Genomic DNA, 20,992 nt, shown 5'->3' on the forward strand with positions numbered 1-20,992 from the left:
CTCCTCCTCCTCCTCCTCCTCTCAGCATCCGACCGGACGCCACCGCCGTGGATTGCTTTGTTCGTTAAGCACAGAAACGAGAAAACAGCGGATGGAGACGACACCCTCGCTGAGAGCAGAGTTCTGGTCCGTGTCGCGCTGGTTCTGCTCGTATAATCCTGGACTAGAATTTCCATCGGCTCAGCTATAAGGTTCTGTTCGCTTAAAGATGATCTTATTTACAAAAATGATCCCACATATTCATATTCATTATAATATATCTATGTCTATAATCATCTGATAGAATATTCAAGACAGATCCAGGCCCACACAGTCTCTGTTAAGGCAAAGTTCTGTTGATCATCTCCGCTGTCGCGCTTTGTTCCATTCGCTCACGTCAAAAACAGGCAAACCGTCTTCTGCACATTCTGCTTCATAAAATAGACTCCACTGGGAAGATATATAAAAAAAATCCAACTTCCTGTCGAGTTGGTTTATATTTGCATGTTTGTCCCCAAGTTATGTTCAGGGAGGTTTTTTAAAGTCTGTACCCCCTCCCAGAATGATCCCCCCGCTCCACCCTGCCACACGTCACACACATTCTACTTGCTCTTCCATTTTTTTTTTTTTCAAAAAGTGGATGATTTACCAGTTCTTAAGGTGGTGGGTGTAAAATATTTCTCAAAATAATTTAGAGTACAGTATCATAAATAAACTTCTAAAAACACGTGGTCCAGATCACCCTGGCCCCCGCCCGTGGTTTTGACTCTGGTTCATGGGAGAACAGGAGTAAGGGGGGGGGAGATAAAGAAGCACAGGAGGGTGGGGGGATGGTGGGGTCATCCAGATGTTGGTGGTGTAGCTCAGATGAGTGTGGCCACTTGTTTTCTGCCGGAGCTGCGGTGTTATCTGCTCAGCGTGGACGTGCCCGTGCGCAGCGTGCTGGGCAGCTTGTCCGACCCGGGGATCTTCCAGGGCCCGGGAGAGACCGTGACCTTCCTCCCTGCTACGCCGCCGCCGCCGCTGCTGGTGCTCTTGTTGGGCAGGCTGGGCCGGCTCTCTCCCAGGCTGCGGTCCCTGGGCCTGGGCTTGCACTGCTCCGACTCCACCTGCTGCTGCCACCCAACGCCGTAGCGCTCCACGTCCTCTCTGCTGTTTCCGTTGGTGTGTGGGAGCTTGGAGCAGCTGGGAGAGTGGGTGGATTCTCTGGTTTCCCCGGTGTGTCTCTCCTTGGACCTCCCTCTGGTGCTCCTGGAAGCTTTGAGCTCCCCACTCTGCCCCTCTTTGCCCCCTTCCCCCTCAGTAGTGGGCTGCACCCTGTGCCCCTTGTGGGAGGACCTGCCGCCCTCTTTCTTCGCTCTGCCGCTGCCGCCGGTTGAAGCCGCTCTCCTCCCCTGGCCGATCGGATCTGGGTTTAGCAGCTCGGCCTTCTGGGGGCTCTTTGAACGCTCCGTCCGGCCGTCCCGTGCCCCCGCGTCTCGAGGGATGTCCAGAGGCAGCAGGTGAGATGGGTCGGGGGCCGGGGCCAGATGAGATGAAGGCGATGACATGGAAAGGCTGTCGATGGGAGGGGCTACTTCCGACAGGCTTGGGGAGGCTGAAGGGCGAGCATCCCATGGGGCAGCATTGTCTGGAACACACACACACACAGTCAATAATACCAAAGCAACGCAAACACACACACGCGCATGCACAAGTTAAAGTTCAAAGCTTGCATGCATGCCACTGCAAAACCAAAACCAAACACTAAATCAAAACAAAAAATAATCACCACAGCAATCATTCCTATTCTACAAGCTAAAAGCATTAAAGTAAATATCAGCGCAGCACGACAACCCACTTCAGAGCGTGTGACAGGACGACTCTACTTTTAGACAACATCAATCTGCCTCCCGTTGCTCTCCTTAAAGCCTCGGCCAATCTAAAACCTTGGCGGAAAATCGAAAACAGGTTTAATGAAATGGATGATGTGCCCAATAGGGTGGTGCTTTAGTGAGAATGAAAAACCTCAGGGGCCAAGTGCCTCTCTCTCTCTCTCTCTCTCTCTCTCTGGCCTGAAGAGGAGTGTATCCAGCTGCAGTGAATCTACAGCTCGGCCCTCCACTCTCACGGACTGTTAGCTTCCGCTTCTGCACTGATGAGTCCCGGCCATCGGTCACTTTCAGCGGGCTGGGCAGGGGGCAGAGGCCAGGGCTAACTACACTGGCACCGCGAGGCCCAATTATAAAGAGGGAGCAGACTAGATAGAGGACTGAGAGGGAGAAACAAGGGAACCTGGTCATTCTGAGGACACAGGAACTTCTGTCCTGCACGGGGAGGGACATTAGAGCCATTTGGTCCCATGTGTGTGTCCCCTGCTGGACTTCACAAAACATTACCAAGAGATACGAGAGCTTTTGGCGATAAGAGCAGATGCTGGTATCGATGTGTTGTAAATCAAAACACGCGATTTCAGCAGTGGAAATAATACCCAGAAGCCCCTGGACATTTTCCCATTGTTGTGAATCTCTTGCTTTGTTCTTCATATGTGAAAAGAAAAACGCCAGAGAGAGTCTGAACCCAATCGTCTGGACAGCTTTCTGTTTTTTTGGGACACTAACTTTAACCTTAACACCTACATATCCTCATTAAAAGTTGTTGATCTGTTGTTATTGATTCCTCTGGAGTGTTTGTGTCCACCTGATGAACACAACTCCCAACACGCGCTCCTCCTTTAATCCCAGTTTGCACTTCAGCGACTCCCGAGGGAAACATCTGGCTCTTCAGCTGCTCAATGCTCCATTAGGTTCCCCAGCTTCACGCTAACTGTGTGTCTGGGAGGTCGTGTGCAGCTGTAAGTCACAGCCTGGTAAAAGGTTTGTTAGAAAAATACAGATGCTATTTTCCATTGTCTTTTTGTTAAAATGTATTGATTATGGCGTCTTGCAAACAGATTTTAAATACTCACCTTAGAATGTGTCTTCAGTGAGTTTTATTTTGATGGTTTCTTATGTTTTCACCCATATAGAAGATGTTTGGTTTTAATTCCATATGTTAAAGGAGAGAATCTATAGTCACAGGGATACTGTAATATCTGAAATATATATGTAATATCTTATGTTGCTTTAAAGGAGCCTCTGAAGTCTGAGGAAATTAATCAAGTAACATCGACAGCATCACAAACTTCAGGCCCTGAGTTGGACAGATGTTTACTCGGCGGGGATCATCTAACGGAAGATGAAAGTTGCATTATGGGAAGTTTATGATCTGGTTTTGAGCTACATCGCCCCTAAAGTAAAGATTTATTTAATCCGTCTGTTCTTCTTGCATCGACCACAGTAATCAGACAGACGATTAAAGAAAAATCTGTTCGAAAATGAGAATGTTTCCTCTCTCACTCCCAGTCCTCACCCTCAACGTCTGTCCTTGCTCTATGTAACTTCAGTGAGTGGGTTTGATCTCCTGTGAGACATGTGGAACTGACTGAGTGAAGCTGAACTGCAGATCAGTTGTGTTCAGGAAGCCGGGGCTCATGGGTAATATCCACGGTTCAGTTGTGTTTCAGTTCAGTGAGCAGGGGCGACACAACGGAGCCCAACAGAATTTATCACCGTGTGCGGCCGTGATTAATTATTTCATGTCACTCTATAGTTTGCTGTCGTGTCAATTTGATGTAGAGTAGAAGGACTTTGATAAATACGTGCCCTTCAGGTTCAGATCTCACACGAGACAGACACACAAAACCTCACACAATGCAACACAGAGACAGGCAACGCAATCACAGGCATGCACGTGCACACAGCCGTATGCCTTTATGCAAACACTGCTCTTTGTTTTCGCTTTTAGCCGTTTCCTGAAAAGCGCAGCACGAGAACGTGAAACGAAAATAACTCGCTCCCTTGAACATTATTATGCTAATGTTTTAAATGGCCTAATTAATCTCCATAGATGATTTGCTTAACCTTCAAGTATGCAAATAAAGTGCCTGTAAACTACGAGTGATGAAATGCTGAATCAAGCCCACGCGGAACAGAGCGGAGCAGAACGGAGCGTGTGGGTTAAAAAACGCTGCCTGTACTTGGAGAGCTGCCGAAACACCACAGAAGATTTGCGATGATGGAGCACTGTGTCTCCTGGATGACCACAGTAAGACTCCCCGTGTGCACATTTCAAGGCCTCCTCAAGGCAAATAGTACAAAAGCACTTCACGCAGACAAATTTAATCTCGGGCCGGAAGGAGGTTGACAAAAAAAGGAGCAGACGCAGGGAGACGACCTCACCAAACTGCGTTTCCTGTGTTTAAGGACTCCGAAGGCAATCGCTCATGAACATGTGTCATTTTGGGCTTTAGTGGCGTCGGGTTCCTGCCTAAAATGGCTTTCCCTCGAGTGGGAGGTTGCAACAGGAGTGAGTGACGCATTAAGAGTTTTATTACCCGCAGTGTCACACAAATAAACGTCCCCTTCCGGGCTCAATTCGAGCTACGGGGAAATTTCACAGGGTAAATAATCGGCCGGGATATTTTACGTTCATCTCCTCCGGCTGACTCAGGGTGAACGCTCGATTTGCTCTATCTGTGGGGCTGCAGGTAGCTGCTGATTTATCTTCCAGTCAGGACGGGAGATTTTTACAACATCCTGCAGCTTGGAGAGAAATCTGAGAGCGGAAAGGCAAAAGAGTCTTCAACCGTCTGAGGCGTCCAAGGTCATAAAACAAGCTGTTTGGATATGAAAGTGCATCTTGAACAGTTGTTTACACCAACACAGCAAAACAGCAACACACACAAACACACAAACCACAGCACAAAACGCCCGGGTTAAAGGGAAGAGAGAAACGTTGGGATGGTCACAAACCGTGTCTTTAGAGTGGCCCATTAGGAAGAAATAGGGGGAGCCATGCTTGTCACTTTTCATGCACATGGAGAGACTGGAAGATACCATTCCTATAGAAGGGGAAGTAACAACCTAGACCAATCAATTAGTGATAGATCACTGAAATGGACAGAAGATAAACGAGTGTTAGTACAGATAGAAAAGACATAGAATTAGACACAGAATACAATGAGTGTATAAAAGATCAGGTACATGCTAGAATAATGTTATTATAGAGTGATATTAGAAAGACAGTGATTCATCTTAGAGTTAAAAGACATGATCGTCAGGACAAAGAAAGTTGCTGAAAGTGTCTGGTACTAACCGTACTCTGGGACCTGCCCTGTCCCCCTCTTTAGGAGAAGACGGACACGCCGACCTCCGGACTTGATCAGCTCGATGGCTCGGGCGTGGGTCATGTCCCGGGTGCTCTCGCCATTGATCTCAATGATTTGATCCCCGACCTGGATGTAAGTAGGCGGGTGACAGTTTTAGACCTTTTTAGTTTTGTCTAACTTTGTGGAAAACTGTTTGACGGAGCTGTTTTTACAGTTTCGGCAGGATGAGATGGATAAAGATGAAGTTTTTCTGAGTTTGGAAGAACTTGACTGACCCGCACCTGAAACCCGTGGGAGGAACAGGAGCGTTTCTAGGGTTTTTGCAGTCCCCATGCACAAGGGAACCCCACCGCAAGGAACTTATTATATATGATGGACGTTCTAGTCTTCAATCAAATTTCTAAAATAACATTTTGCGGCCTCATTAGGGGAATAGCCCATTATATAATTTTAGGGGGTTTATGGTAGATTTCAGGTAACGTAAAAACAAGGAAAGTGTTTGGTTTGTCCACTCTGGGCTCCTGTAGAAACCCCCCACTCATGATGTAGATATAAATGGCTCATTCCATGGTAACAAAAACAGAGTGATTCTTAGTTTCAGGGGATTATCATCTAATAAAAACATCGTAATGAATATTATTTCACTTCTGCTGATAAATCCTCTTAAATCCAAGCCACCACTGGTCCTTTAAACTGTCGCCCGACTTATTTGAGCAGGGTGTGACTGACAGAAACACCCAATTAATAACATTACATCTATATTAGCTGCCATCTTTTTGCACGAGCCTCTTGGGGACGTACACAGGGCCACCAGTGAGATGAGCAAATTAATGAAGCTGTTTAAGGAACCGAGGACCGAGCCAATTACGACGGAGCAGGTCTGAAGACGAGCGCGGCACGTACCAAATAGAAAATTAACAAGCTTCTTTTATTGCGGACGACAGTGATTTATAAAGATCAATATGGATCCATAATTCATTGGCTTTCCCGTGAGCCTCTGCGAGCATTAATAAGCATTACCCGTCAGGAGCTGCCGTCAGTTGTAATTAACTTCAGCGGTAATTCCGACATGTCATTTGAATGGAATTATGGCGAATCCCTTTCTGTGGAGCTGCTAAGAAACATATTAAGACGCCCTGATGAATTCTAATAACCCGCACAGTTAGCTGCAAATGTAAACATCAACTGGAGAGTTTCTCCTTTTTCCCGTGGACGCTACCGGACGTACATGAGGACGGGTCAAGTGTCATCCCTCCCTCCAGACGCTCTCAAGACGGGGGGGATTCATGGGTAACGGGACAAAACGTTCCAATTACGCTAACAAATGGAGAAGTCCTGCGGTAATGGTCGGGCTAATTTGAAAGTCAGGAGCGGACTAGAGTCGAGACAGGGGGAGTCATTAGGTGTCGTTACAGTGGTCTGTACAGAGGTGGGAGGGAAGACGGCTCCCTCATTAATCCTCACCTCGTAACAGCCGAGGAGAGCGAGCCTCCATTTTCATCTTTAATAAAGTTGGATGGACGACGTGTGAATGCGGAGCGGGGGGAGGCTGCTCCCTTCTTAAAGCTTAGAGGGGGTAATTAGATCTACTCAACGATGATGTGCAACAACCAATCACTTCATACAATCTCCTTAAAACGATCCAGTCTGGCACTTGGAGCTTGTTAGAAACTGTTAGTGCTCCCCTTCTGTGATTAGTTTACGGCAGCTCGGGCCAAATTACATTTCTTTTGAAGATGTGACAAAGAACCTGTTGAGCCGGTTGAGGAGAAACGATTTGGCCTGAACTCAAAATGTCAGAGCGACGGCAGGGAGTCGCAGCACAAGTGGGTTTTTTGGGCTTTCTGCACGTTAATACGCGTCGCAGCGGCGCTCAGATCCAAAGTGACAGACGTGTCAGGTGCTTTCTAACCAGCGTCTCACATGTACTTAAGTTAAATACAGACTGATCCCCCCCCACACACACAGAGGGATGTCGGAGGAGAGATCAAAGTGTTCGCAGCACCTTGTTCTCTGGAATCTGCTCCAGACTCAGTGGAGTTTCTGTATCTGAGCAGCAGGCGGCTCCTGTCGGGCCGTTCATCGAAAGCAGCTACGTACATTTACTCCTTTACAACCTTGTACTTTCAAACACTCAACATTTCTAGGGAAAATATAGTACGAGTACTACAGTAAATATAGTACTAGTACTTTATCACCTCCGCCAAGGAAATTATGTTTTTGTTTGCGTTTGTCAGTCAGCAGGATTTCGCAAAAGCTACAGGAGGAATTGTTGGTCCTTGGTGGAGTTGTGCGCTTTATCTATTGGAAAGATTTACTTGTGAAATTTAGATTTTTCTAAATAACATACGAGTACATATTTTACAAAACTTACAAATGTTCTTTCAGTTTTTTTTTCTCAAGTATGTTATATGTTTTTACTTTTACTACTTTTACTTTGAGTAGGATTTAGGACTTGGAGAATTTTTCACCACTGATCAGACGTCTTGGCAGCTTCTTTTCTGACTTGAAGTGAAGCTGAAGATAGATTCCCACCTCCCCCTCCTCCTCCTCCTCCTCTTCTTCCTCCTGCATCTGGGCTCAGTGTACTCCATCGACTACTCCACTGAGGAGGTGAACTAATATCTCCCCCGGGGGCATTTCCCACACATTATCTTGTACAGGTTCATTGCAGATAAGGAATGTTGAGCAGACTTAAGCTATCGGAGCCGGAGACATAAAGATCGGGGAACATACAAGTAAGAGAAGAAGGAAGCAGAAGACCGACAGCGATGTGTCGGCTGCAGGATTGAACCGGCATCGACAAGTAGAGAAAAGCTACTGTGGAATTTGTAGTTTATGTTTCTGGCAGCAAAGCACATGGAGCAAATGAGGGGGATGTAAAAGTGGAGTCTTGCGCTTTGTTTGATTCTCTTTTGCATTTTTAGTACGTCCTGTGTCTGTTCTTTCACCAAACACAGTCGCAACTTCATCTGGAGACAGAGAATTGTGCAGATCTGCAAACATCAAAGTAGATGAAGTCGTCCCACTTAAACACGTTATCTTTCTTTATCTTTCTGAATATTATCTGTTACTAAACGCACTGAGTTTTAGGAACTTCTGGGAGGAGACAAACTTCTGAAAAACCACAAAAGGACAAACCCTCTCTGAGCTATTCTGGCAGATTGTTTCTTAAGCGGCAGTGAGAAGTTGCTCTCGCAGCTTTGATAACATCAGACAATTACAGTGAGCGTCTGCCATGTAATCCACAAAGATAGAAAGCAGCTTAACCTCTAAAAAGGGGGGTGATAGAGGCTTTCTTTAAAAGAAATCACGTCATCAAAACCCACCCTCATCCTCCCGTTGCGGATGGCCGGTCCGTCCTCCGCCAGTCGTAGGACAAACAGGTCCATCTTGTACTCCCGCCCCCCACGGATGCTGAAACCGAAGCCCTTCACACTTTTGTCCAGCTCCACCGTGAAGAAGTCGAAGTCCTGTGTGAGCTGAGACACGATGAGACATATGTATATGATTAATCAGAAGGAAGCTGGCAGTCAGAACTTTGAATATAGTGAAATAGCTGCAAAAACTATGAGGACATGAATAAAATCAGTCTAAAATAAAAACTTGCATTCGCTATAAAAATTTATGGCAGTTTTTGGAATGCAGCAACTTCATTATAGGCAGTACATTGAAAAGCCTTGAACTGGGTACAAACATTTTGTGCTGTATAAATTATGAGCAGAGCAGAGGTGGACTGATACATCGGCAGATCTCAGCTTAGCTCAGAATCTATTGGCATAAATGTGGAAATACCACAATGCAGTAAGAACATACAGAAACATTGAAACAATATAATGATTACACTGTTTGTCCAGCAGAGAGCGCTGACAAGTGTATTTTTAAAAACGGTTGATAAAACGCTTCATAGACATTTACCACAACACACTATTGTTACTGTAAACACATTGACCAGTGCTCCTTTAACTATCAATTAAGTGGTCTCAGAAATCCAGTCTTGGTTCCTGCTTGTGGAAAAAACTCAATTCCTCTGCGACCCTACAGGAGAACCAGCAGAATGATGAAAGGATGGAAAACCTCCTTACCTGAACTGGTGGCATTCTGTAATCAGGCATGTACTGCCTGGTGTCGGCGGCGAGCTGTCTGTAGTCGAGCAGCGGCGGGTGTCTGTAGTCCAGCGTGGGCGGCTGCCGGTAGTCGGCCACAGGCGGGTGCCGGTAGTCCACCGGCGGCTGTCGGTAATCCGTGAACGGCGGCTGTCGGATGTCCGGTTTGACGTCCTGCCTCGCTTTCACTTCTGACCTGTAACTATCAGAGGATCAGAGGAACGTCTATGAGGATTCCTACACCTGTCATAGTTAACTCTCGTGCTGCTGGGTCACCGGGACAGAGTCGGCTTGTTTTAACAGATTGTCAGATTGAAAACCATCAAACTAGACTTAACCATCTTCAAAACTAAAGTCAAGTCATCTTGATCTCCCCCTGGTGGCTGGCTGCAGTATAGATCATCCACCCTGCCTTCTCCATGTTAGTGGACGGGACATGGATCAAAGTTATAAGTTGTATGTCAAATACATTTATCTCAAAGATTGTTTCTGTCTATTCCCGTGTTAGTTTTTCTAGTAAATAAAAAACCGTCATGATTGACAGCTGAGATAGACTCGTGATTGGTCGAGGGGATGTATCAGCAGGTTATGATACCGTGACCAAATGAAGTCAAAAGCACAACATGGCAGCGCCCGTGTGTGGGATACAGCAGTCACTGATTTGCTGCTGATACTGAGTCCAGAGAGACTCTGTTCATTGTCTGAAGCAGAGGGAAAAGACAATGACACTGTGGATTCTGGACACCTGCACTTCTTTGTAAAATATTCAACAGATCTCAATAAAAGAAGCAATTTCGGTTAATAATTTAGCGCCTTAAGAGTTAAGTGATGTTATACAACAAACTGGAGGGAGAATGAAAAAGACATTTTAAGTTCGAGAAAGATCGGGGAAAGTACTGCAGCAAGGGATCGAAAAGAATGAAAAAGTGAAGAAAGGTGAGAGAGAATGGAGGCAGAGGGAGGAAAGTGACTCCCTCGACTGTGTTCTGCCCCAGAGACAGATAGAGGGCGAGTCTATAAAAAAGCTTCCCTGTGTCAGCAAATCAAAACATGACACTTTAACGCAGCACCAGGATGAGACAGGTTTCTATATAACTGTTGGAGGTGTCGCGCTCTGTAACCCGGCCTCCTGGTGAACCTGCGTCTCACCTGCTCTCGTGGATGTAGGTCGGCGGCGGAGGGGCGGGCAGCTGGGTCACAGGGCTCTGATGGGGCACCGGGTTGGGTTGGCTGACGGAGGGGTTGAGTTCCGTGGCTGCTGGGCTGGGCTCGGAGGCCACGATGCTGGGCTGCGTCTTAGGGCTGTGCTGCTGCGCCATGGGGCTCTGCTTCTCCGAGCTGTGGGCCGATGGGGGGTTGCTGATCTCTGGGATGAGAATTAAAAAAAGAAAAATCATATCACAAGTATCGTCATCCTTTTTTCAACCATTTAAAAAAAGGTAAAACCTACGTTATTGGATTTGTTTCGCAACCTGGAGACATAACAACAAGCTCATAACTGCTGTAAAACAACTGTAAAGCCAAGTTGATCATAGACTGTAAATAAAGATGGATGACGTGTCTCCACTTCCTCCCACAACCCAAAAGTGAAGCCAAAAAATCCTGAATATGAACGCTGTCATTTTGGCGTATTAGGAGCCATGGTATCATCGACCTAAAGTGACACAAACCATCTCTAAGAAAACTTTGTAATTTGGTCCATGTCCCATCCACTAACATGGAGATGGCAGGATTTATGACCTATACAGCAGCCAGCCAGCAGGTGGCGATTGAGACGGTTTGGCTTCACTTCTGGGAAGCTGTCATGTCATCCATCTTTGTATGAGTCTTGTTGGTTGAGCTGCTCACAATACAAACAGTGTTGACCTACCAATAAATGCTTTGCTCAATAGTGCCCCTCGTGGTCAAAATCTCCATGGGATTCCTTTAATGTAGCTCTAAAGACTGAGGTCATAAATGTCCACGACTGGCAAAGCATACAGACGCAAACAAGCCGTCATTCTCATTTAATCAAATAAATATGTTATGCATTTTAATCTATACTGTCACTGTTAATTGTTTTATTTATATTAAGTTTATATGAATTGGAGATTTGAAGTGAGACCTAAAGAAACCAATATAAGTGAATGTAAGTGACAGTTAATCTAAAAAGAATCCGATTTTGCAAAACTTATATTACAACTTTGATTTAACCGAGCCAGTTCAATTACTGTCATAAATCACTGTCAACGCAAAGTCCTGCAGTTTCAGATCCTCCTCTGTGTGTGTGTGTGTGTGTGTGTGTGTGTGTGTGTGTGTGTGTGTGTGTGTGTGTGTGCACGTGCTCTCTCACCTTCCTGCGGTATGATCCTCAGGGTGACGCTGAGGCCTGCATCCTTGATCAGCTTGACGATGTCGGCGTGTGGCATGTTGACGATGGACTGGCTGTTCACCGCCAGGATCCTGTCTCCCACCTTCAGCTTCCCGCAGCGGTCGGCCGGGCTTCCCTCGATGATGCGGCCAATTTTGTGGGGCACAGCTGTCGGGGGGGGGAATCGAACGCAACACGCTGCAGGTGAGGACGCGCTCTCTGCAGCAGATTGGCGGATTACACTTGTGTGTGCTCACACAGCGCTCGCTCGCTCGCTCCCTGACTGACTGAGTATGTCTCTGTCTCTCTGGTTTTACGATTCACCCCAGGCTTATGTAAGGCATCCAGGTTTTTTTCTCTCCCATGTGTGTGGGCGATGCACTGATGCTCGGCAGCAGCAGAGATGTGTGTGACTGACGTGTCGTGGGCGGGTGTGCATAATTCAGGAGATAAAAAGAGAGGTGCTTCACTATTTAATGAGTCGTGACCTCCTCTTATACTGAGGTTTATCATGACACTAAATAAAGATTACTTGTCATCTTAGATGTGTCTGAGAGGGTTCACGTGAGGTTTAGCCCCCGAGGTTAAACAGTGTAGAGATGATGACTGATGACGCACGAGAATCTACTTCCCTCCATCAAACCGCACGGAAACAATCACAGGACTCACTGTTAGCGGCGGCCGCCTCGGGACGGTTCAGCGAGCTGATGATGACGAAGCCGAAGCCCTCGCTCTCCTTTCTGTTGATGATGACGTCACTGGGTTGAGCGCTTGGAGTCGACGTCCCGTCCGAAGAGGCCGCGTTGCCCACGCAGGTGTTGGGCGCCGGGTTGGTGCCGGTGCTGTTGCCGTACGTGAAGTCGCTGCGCGGGGAGCTGTGCTGCGTGGAGACCGAGCCGGGGCTGCGGCCGTTCTCCGGACAGGGCTCACCTGGAGGGGGAGGGAGGTGGAATAAGTAACGTGGTCGGATATGATAACTATTATAACTGTGAATAACAGAATGTACAAATATCATTGGTGTATCAAAAGTAAAAGTACTTAAGGCAGAAAGTAGGACCCTGTGACAGGTGTATTATTACTTTCAGGATAACACAGAAACTACTGAACCGATTTCCATGCAATTTTGGCGGAAGAAGAAGAAGACATTAAATTTTGGAGCAGATCCAGATCTTTTTATAGTTGTTTTTTATGTACACTCTTAAACTACAGATGTCAAATTGATGTAGTTGAGTAAAAAGCTCAATATTTCCCGTCTGATACGTTGTGAAGTAGAACAATCAAGTAAAGTACCTGTTAGTTGTACTTAAGTTGAGTAAATGTACCCGTCTGTCAGTCACAATGTTTTCTCTTCTACAGATGAAGGTAATTTAAGATTTCTCCTCTCTCTTTCTCTTGATGTTGTTTCTCCACAAAAAAATCATTTTCTTCAATAGAATCCTAAGCTAATTTTAAACGTGCAAAGAAAACAATTAATTTGACAGGCGGGAGCTGTTTTTCTTCTCCGATCTTTTAAAAATTGGACGAGCTGGAGCCGAGTCTCATCGTCTCGAGAAGAATCGAGAAGCAAACACGATAAAAAAAAAACACATCATTAAAATGCAGCACCGTGACAATCCAGGCTGAGAGCAGCTTCTAGATCAAATCTGATGTTGCGGTTTTGAAGGCTCATCGAGAAGCAGAGCTGCGGTTTGCTGTAGTTTAACAGTTGGAAATATTAACTGTAACGTCAGTTACAGTTAATATTTTTTACGACGGGAGAAAATAGTCCAATGTGGGGAGTTGGGTGCAGGAGGAAGTGTGAGCTCGGAGCAGAGAGCCGAGTCTGACGCCTCGCAAAGTGCCAGTGGGAGCCAGACAATTAGGACGGAAGTAAGGGCCACAGAAGAGGCCAGGCATGAGTCAGACAGTAGCCTTTGGTGAGCAGAAATTGACGGAGAAGGCGAAAGAGAGTGGGAAGAATTGGATTGGTGAGAACAGTGTGTGTGTGTGTGTGTGTGTGTGTGTGTGTGTGTGTGTGTGTGTGTGTGTGTGTGTGTGTGTGTGTGTGTGTGTGTGTGTGTGTGTGTGTGTGTGAGAGAGGTAATAATGAGGACGGAGGAGGCCGGAGTTCACAGGAGGAGACGTGTCGTCCCAGTGTGCAGACTCAAAGGTGAAGGAGCTTGTAGAAGAAACAGTGCGATCTCGAGAGTTTTCAGTGCAATTAATGTGAAATTAGAGCTTCAGTTTTCTCACTGATTAAATCCTGCTTTATTAATCATTACAGGACGAGAACTGTGGAGATGTGAGCGGCCTGTGATATCAAGTCACCTCATATCTGAAAGCTGATAAGTGCAGCGTTAACCGTGTCCCTCCGAAGATGTTTTCAGTGACCGAGCTGTCGCTACGTCTCAAATTAAAATGTTCATCCATCGTCTATTTTAAGGATGAGACTCTGTGTGTGTGAGTATTTACAGCAGCAGGACGACGTGGGACCGAACCGCAGAGCCCACGTTCATCATGCTGCAGGAACATGTCACAGTGCAGCAGTGTGGGTTGAGCTCCATGAAGAATTAAACTGAGGCTTTTGGCAACACACATTGTTTGTTTTGCTCTTTTCATTGTATTTGTGGACAAAAAGAAAAATATGTCCCACCAGTGTTCACACCACATGTTGGGAAAGAGAGACTTAACAAGCTGCGACATCCAGCCACTAAAGTCATCACAGATTTATTCTAAATCACAGTTTTATTTAAGCTGTCATGTTGGAACCCACTGTTCCCTGGGAAGTCTGGTTAGAGGAGGCCCTCGAGCGCAAGCGAGGGAAATCTAAATTTAGAGCTGGTCGCCTGCTGCAAGCACCTTGAGGTCTGGGCTGCAGGGGCTTTGCAGGGAAGTCCCTGCACTGAGCAATGTCCGTACGGTGCGTGGACGTTTCTTGTCTTCTGGGTTCATCACTGTGGATGTGTCCCAGTCGCACTAACTGGTGTTTCAAGACACTGTTCATCATATGAAATTAAAAGTGGCGATCTCTCCATTACTAACAGCCCATTGGTCAATGGGTTATCCAGGTGGTCAAGCAGTTGCTATGCATATTATGCAATTGCAGCCTGACTTGAACCTGTAATACTTGGTCACATCAGCATGTCTTCCCTTGCTCTTGTTTCCCGTCTAAACGATTTGCAAATGCTGAAAACTACTTTTTCTGCAGAAAACACATATTTAAAACTGAAGGTCTTCAGGATGGATTGATATACGACCTCATTCAACCTTTTAAAGAGTCAACTTGACAGGCAAAGCCATAAAACTGTGAATATTTACAATCATGTTCTCTCCAGTAGCAGCTTTGGAACTTTATTTATTACTTGACCATAAATTACTCTTAACGATCAATCAAATCATAGATTAATTTATAAGATTTGATGATAATAACGAACTTCCATCCCTGATCTCTCACCTGGCGCCTGCACTCTCCTCCTGATGACCAGGCTGACCTGACCGTTTCGTGCCGCCCCGTGCATCAGGTCAATCACGTATCGGTGAGGTTTCCCCACCACCGGGATCCCGTCCACGAACAGCAGCTCATCACCGGGCCGCAAGCGTCCGTCTAGATCTGCCGGACTCTTCTCGATGATCGCCCCGATCAAGATCTATTACAAAACGTAAACTGTTACAAATAGGAAGTAGAGATCCGACGGGTTTAGATGCTGGACTTGTTTAACTGTCACATGCAGTGGGTGTTAACTTGTTATAAGTGATAAATAATCAGCTGAACAACACGATTGAAATATTGTTTTGTTACTTTGACAGACAGCAGAAGACACTAAAGCAGCCAGAGCCACCACTCTCGGGGGGTCAGAGGTCAGGGGGTTAGGTGAACACAGTGTGTGTGTAGTGGGTTAGAGAGGAGGAAATGACAGGGTTCCACGCCCATCGCCATACGAGCCTTCTCACGCGTCTCCGGACTCACAGGCTGCCCGGCCTCATCGCCCCCAAGCACCCGGAACCCAAACCCAGATTTCTGCCTGCGCAGGTGGACCTCGATGTCCTGGTACTCCGCTCCTGAAGTAACACAACCACAGACGACAAACGTAAAATTCTGTTAGCTTACAATGGTTACAGTTTGTTTTCTAACAGTGTCCATGCAGGGATCAGACTTTTACCTGTCAAGTCTACAGGAAACACAGTCCTTGGTTGGCCGGGTTCTACATAGGAAAAGAAAAATTCACCAATAAACAATAACAGATGCACAAATATTGCTCACACACAGGCAGCACGCGCTTCGGAGAGCACAACGGAAAATGCACAAACTTCCACAAAGACTAGAACAAGGCAGAAAAGGCCGTGTCTCAGCACTACTGTCACCGCAGAACTTCAGCATCATCCATAAACGTCAGGAAGTGCTTACGGTGTGTAATATACCGCTTCTTTATTTACAGCGTGAGGTGGGATGCAAGCACTAATCTACAATCAGGGGCTTCACACAACAACATGATCTGCAAAGTAGCAAAATGAAGTCAACCGAAGACAAGTGGCGGCGAATGAAAAATTGATTCCAATTCCGACTGTTTTAATCACAGCGAGCGCTCTGCTGGGACCCAGCAGGGATGATGGGAGAAGATGATATCATGACTACAGACGAGAGCGGTGACGCAGCTGTTACCACAGAAACCACATTCAGTGCTGCAGAGATCCAGCTGGTAAATACAGGATGTTACCCAGGCAATATTTGAAAGTACTTACAGAAAACATCGTTATCACGTCAAGGTAATTTTCGGATGGATTTGTTTTGAAGGGCAGAGAATAAAGTTTTAACCTCAGATCAAGGTCGAGCTGTCAATCAGAACAGGAGCAGATCTCTCCAGAAACAGTTTCACTCTGAATCAACATAATCGGAGTAAGTTTGCGTAACATGGAGGCGTCAGGGGTTTATGACCTATACCAGCCAGCCACCAGGGGGCGATCAAGATTTTTTGGGGCTTCAGTTTGGGGCGGCTCTCACATCATCCATCTTCATACAGTCAATGTTATAGACCAGTAGATAAAAGACTAAAAGATTGTGCTGAGTTTGAGTTATAACCTCAGTGTTTCTAAAATCCTAACAACAGCCACCCACCTACACACATACACACACACACACACACACACACACACACACATAAAAACAACCCACTAACATTTCCGCAGTGTTGTGGGAAGAGTAATGATGCGTCCTGATGATAATGTCCTCCCAAGAAAAAAAAAAACACTTTCTTAACAAATGGATGGGGAGGTAATATCGCCGGCACCGAAATGTTATGTCCCAGAAATAAAACGCTCAGCTGGCGAGCGCAGGGTTTATTCATCCTGTGTTTATGGCGCGAGGTGGCAGGATGTCACCGCCTCCACGTAAAGATCCCACCAGTCAATAAAGAGACCGTTAGTGAATATGCTGCTTTGTTTGTGTGCGGTTAATGAACAAGGATCAAAGGAGATAACACGAGGATAAGTAGCTGCAAATGCTAATGGGAGGGGGGGGGTGTACATCTGCAAAGCTTCTGATGATTATTTAAAGTGTTTGTGCTGAAGATCCAGCGTCAGATCTCTGATAGAAAGAGGTCAATCATTTCAACAAGCTCTTTAATGTGTGGCTCTCGATGAAGTTTCCTTGTTTCTGTTTGTCCAGTCTTGTTGAGGGTTAAGAACAAAGGATGTCGCACCTTGTGAAGCCCTGTGAGACAAATTGTGATTCGTGAATATGGGCTGTACAAATAAAACACATTTTGAAGTGATGAATCTTCACTGCACCACCTCCCAGTGTCGAGTCGTTACCCACAGTGCTACTACACCCGCGGCATCAGCTCTGGTACTTACGCCTACTCTCAAAGATAGACCTGGACTTCTCATAAAGGTCATAGGGGTCTGGTTTAGCCAGGGCCTCGGAGGCTGAGTCTGGGACCGAGGCCCTGTGAAGATGGTGGGTCGGGAAGGGGGCGCTGTGGGGGATAACGGGGGCCGACAGGCTGGTCTGAGCGGGGCTGCTCTGGCCCTGCTGGGACTCCCACTGCTCCAGCACCTGTAAAGCACAGCGGCATGAGGGGTCAGTATTTCCCAGTCCCGATGTTCGGTTAGCTTGATTAGCATGAAAACAAAACTAAAGGAGGGTTCGCTCTAATGATATTTGACCGTTCGCTAAACCCGTAGCCACTGTTGCTATGCCTGTCAAGGTTTCTGTTCTTAAACAGCACATTGTTTAGGGAACTGTTTGAGACAATGCTGCTTATTTATGGGCAAAAACCACAGATTTTGTCAGATTCAAAGTTAGCATAAGCTGAAGCTAGTGTTAAAATGTTTAGAAACAGAAGCTTCTCACCAGCTAATGATCAGTGTAGGAGCCATTGTTTTTTGTACTTCAGAATAAAGCTAGTTAGCCTTCTTCGGGATTTAAGGATAAGCCAAAATCAATGTGTCTGGCTAATGTGAAACCATCTTGCTAATGTTGTTAGAGGACAAACTTTCCCAAATCCATTAAAAGAACAAAGCTGCTGTTTTTACTCTCTTTTAACTCTAGCTTAATAACTAATTACGAGCGTCCTGCCTTTGAAACAAAGCTGACGTTTAGCTAATGTTGTTTGGATGTAAAAGTCCCAAATTAAATAAAGAGCAGGGCAGAGCTGCTGTTTTTCCTCAAATCACTTTAATTCTAACTTGTAAGAAAGATGTGTTTTGGCTTTGAATCAATGTTAAATCAACGTTTGCAGCTTAAGTTAAAGCAGGTGAACAGTTGAATCCAGATTTACTCTCTTGCCTTTGTGTTTTGGGTTCAGAAAAGATGCTTAAGAAGAAACGACACCACATTCTGAACTCTTTAGAAACTGAGAATTGTCTGTTTTTCGGCCGTGTAGAGAAACCCCAAACATGACAGGGCCTGTCATGCCTAGTTATTGTTACTGAGCAATAACTGGAGAATCAGTCTGGGACGGGGTTTAGTGAACGGTCAAGTCTCGCTGGACAGACAGGAAGCCAGACAGTTAGTGAGGTTAGTGTGTGAAACAAGCTGAACAAATCAAAGGACATGAAGAAGAACACATAGAAGGATGTTGGATGGGAGTTTTAGATATATGCAAAAAAACTAAAAGATATGGCCAGCACATAGGTTACTCCATCTTGATGAGGTGATATATTGTGTATTTTGACCAATTTTGCTTCCAAAACACAACATGTATGTATGTGCTGTCAAGTATTTGTGGTGACAGCATCAGTTTTGACACCAGTCAGAGTGTCAGCCTTGATGTGTCAGATAAGCCGCGGCGCGACGGGATGACACAGGGACACGTCAGGAAGTGTGAGAGATGGATCCGGAGGGAGCGATAAGCTGTTTGAAACCGAGTCGGGAGACCGGCTGCATATGGCACACTTTAATATCGAGAATTATGGGGGCATCTGGTTCAAGATGTACTGAGAATAAATATCAGCTCCATAAAAGCTCCGGGCCAGAATCAAAAGCGTTCCCATTCGTTATGGTTTGAGTCGAGCCATTGATGTGAAGCACGTCTGCACGGGGGCCGGGCTGCAGAGACTGGAGACCTTGTTACGGCTGAGATGAGACGACTGCATCCTCATCTCTCTTTCGCTCTGTCTGTCTCTTTAATGTCTGTTTGTTTTAAGACTTTTAAAGCAAGCACACACTAGAGCTGCTTCCAGACACGCACTGAACTCTGGAGGAGGTGAATTCGTGAACATAAATGTCCGAGCGAGAGCCTCCGGATTATCTGAGGACTTTCTCCACCTGTATATAATAGCATAAAGTCCACATTAAGTCCGTGGAGTCCGATGTGAGAACACAGAAGGTGCTGAATCTGACAGATAAACCTTGATGAGCTCATTTGCAAATGTAACTCTCAGTGGCTCAGGGCTGCGCTCGGCTGCAGGTCGATATGACAATTATATCAATTCCCTGTTCTTCCCTTATTAGTCGAGTTTCCTCCATATTTCCTTCTCATAGCTGTGGAAGTCTTCCTGTAACAAATGATATCCAATTAAACTGAGGCTGAACTCTGTGTGTGTGTGTGTGTGTGTGTAGGGGGGGTGCACAGCAGCTGGGGGAGAGGGGCAGGGCAGCAACAAATTACCACCAGGGGGTAAAAAGAAGAGTGAGGCTCTGCACGCTGGCTGCTGCACTGTGATGTTCAAAGCTTTTCCCTCAGAGCTCAGAATCACAATTATTCCGAGGGAGATGCAGGAGATTGATAAAATAGAGAGGGAGCAGAGATGATGAACAATGGGGGGGATTCCAAGGGACGGGGCGACTTTAAAGCTGCACAATGGAGGTTTGTTTCTGGGCCGTTGGTGGCGATCCAGGACGGGGACAACATGATCCGGGGTCAGGGGCTGGTCAGAGCGGCGCTGGCAGGACGTCCAGGCATGAAATGGATTACACACATAGTTGCACAAAGAGAAACAACGAACGACGAGCAGAAACATTCATGTGTGGGCATGTGAGGGTGAGAAATGTAAAAGACAGAGGGAATCTGATCTAAGAGGATGTTTGGTGGGCGGAGTTGTTGCTGAGCCTCGGGAGAGCGCGATACTACAGGAATGTGTTTGTAGCAGCACAGGAAGCAGCAAGAGGGGTTTTTACTTTAATGTGATAAAAGGAAATAAAGGTGAAAGGAAAGATAAATGACCGGGAAGGAAGTGTAAGGTATAAAAAAGCTTTCAGAAATCAGAAAGATGTTGTGAAATGAAGGTTAAAAAAAGTGACGCAAATGCATCTGGGCCGCGCCAAAGCACTCGCATTACAGACAGACAGCAGCACTACAGCTGTGGCATAATTCAAACATGGATGTGCAGATAACCCTGATGGCACCGAGTCGGGGCCATGAATCAAGTCTGACGAGCGGGATCAATAGTCTCAGGGTGTTATGAGTGCGCTACTTGACCTTTTTGCCATCTCACAGCAATAAAGGAGGGACAGCTATCAAGGGCTAGCTGCTATAAAAGCCACGGACATGGAGTGAATCATCAGTAGAGTTAGTACGACGATGGAGGGACAGAAAAGTCATTTCTGGGGAGCAGAAGAGTCGATGTGATTACAGCACGTCTGCAGCCGCTGCCACTAAAATCTATATCGATGCTTCAAAAGCTGGGGACGGTCCAGATTTTGGAAGCTGATGCATGTTACCTGCTTAGGGATCTTCCAGGGTGAATAGTGACCTGCAATGTCGAGAGAACAAAAATATGATTTAGACTGAAAAGGGAAAAGGTGGCAGAGACAGATCAGGAAATGTGAGGTTTAATTTTAGCCATGGAGCCTCTTTTTTTTCGAGGGATTTTTGCAGATATCAGAATGAAGAAGAAAAAATCCCATTATTGAATTGCAGAGAAAGCTAATAAAAATAAGAAAGTAACATG

At 46.1% G+C, this 20,992-nt stretch overlaps 1 protein-coding gene across 15 annotated transcripts in view; it reads right to left on the reverse strand.

Moving 5' to 3' along the window:
• Nucleotides 1–610: 610 nt before the first annotated feature.
• Nucleotides 611–20,992, reverse strand: part of magi2a (membrane associated guanylate kinase, WW and PDZ domain containing 2a) — a 176,801-nt gene continuing 156,419 nt past the window's right edge. For 3 of the 15 annotated variants that reach the window (XM_035147729.2, XM_035147732.2, XM_035147738.2), the window contains 12 exons: nucleotides 20,763–20,794; nucleotides 17,453–17,654; nucleotides 15,763–15,804; nucleotides 15,546–15,661; nucleotides 15,057–15,249; nucleotides 12,293–12,553; nucleotides 11,606–11,791; nucleotides 10,423–10,639; nucleotides 9,253–9,475; nucleotides 8,497–8,649; nucleotides 5,155–5,293; nucleotides 611–1,609 (listed from right to left, as the gene is read on the reverse strand). In XM_035147729.2, the coding sequence (XP_035003620.2) occupies nucleotides 885–1,609; nucleotides 5,155–5,293; nucleotides 8,497–8,649; nucleotides 9,253–9,475; nucleotides 10,423–10,639; nucleotides 11,606–11,791; nucleotides 12,293–12,553; nucleotides 15,057–15,249; nucleotides 15,546–15,661; nucleotides 15,763–15,804; nucleotides 17,453–17,654; nucleotides 20,763–20,794 (2,489 nt within the window). In that variant the 3' untranslated portion in view covers nucleotides 611–884. Of the gene's footprint in view, nucleotides 4,950–5,154; nucleotides 5,294–8,496; nucleotides 8,650–9,252; nucleotides 9,476–10,422; nucleotides 10,640–11,605; nucleotides 11,792–12,292; nucleotides 12,554–15,056; nucleotides 15,250–15,545; nucleotides 15,662–15,762; nucleotides 15,805–17,452; nucleotides 17,655–20,762; nucleotides 20,795–20,992 lie in introns of all 15 variants that reach the window. The other 12 variants (XM_047338593.1, XM_035147734.2, XM_047338597.1 and 9 more) reach the window with 11 other exon arrangements.

The sequence above is a fragment of the Hippoglossus stenolepis genome, chromosome 22 (genome assembly GCF_022539355.2).
Source record: "Hippoglossus stenolepis isolate QCI-W04-F060 chromosome 22, HSTE1.2, whole genome shotgun sequence".
In the NCBI taxonomy this organism is placed as follows: domain Eukaryota; kingdom Metazoa; phylum Chordata; class Actinopteri; order Pleuronectiformes; family Pleuronectidae; genus Hippoglossus; species Hippoglossus stenolepis.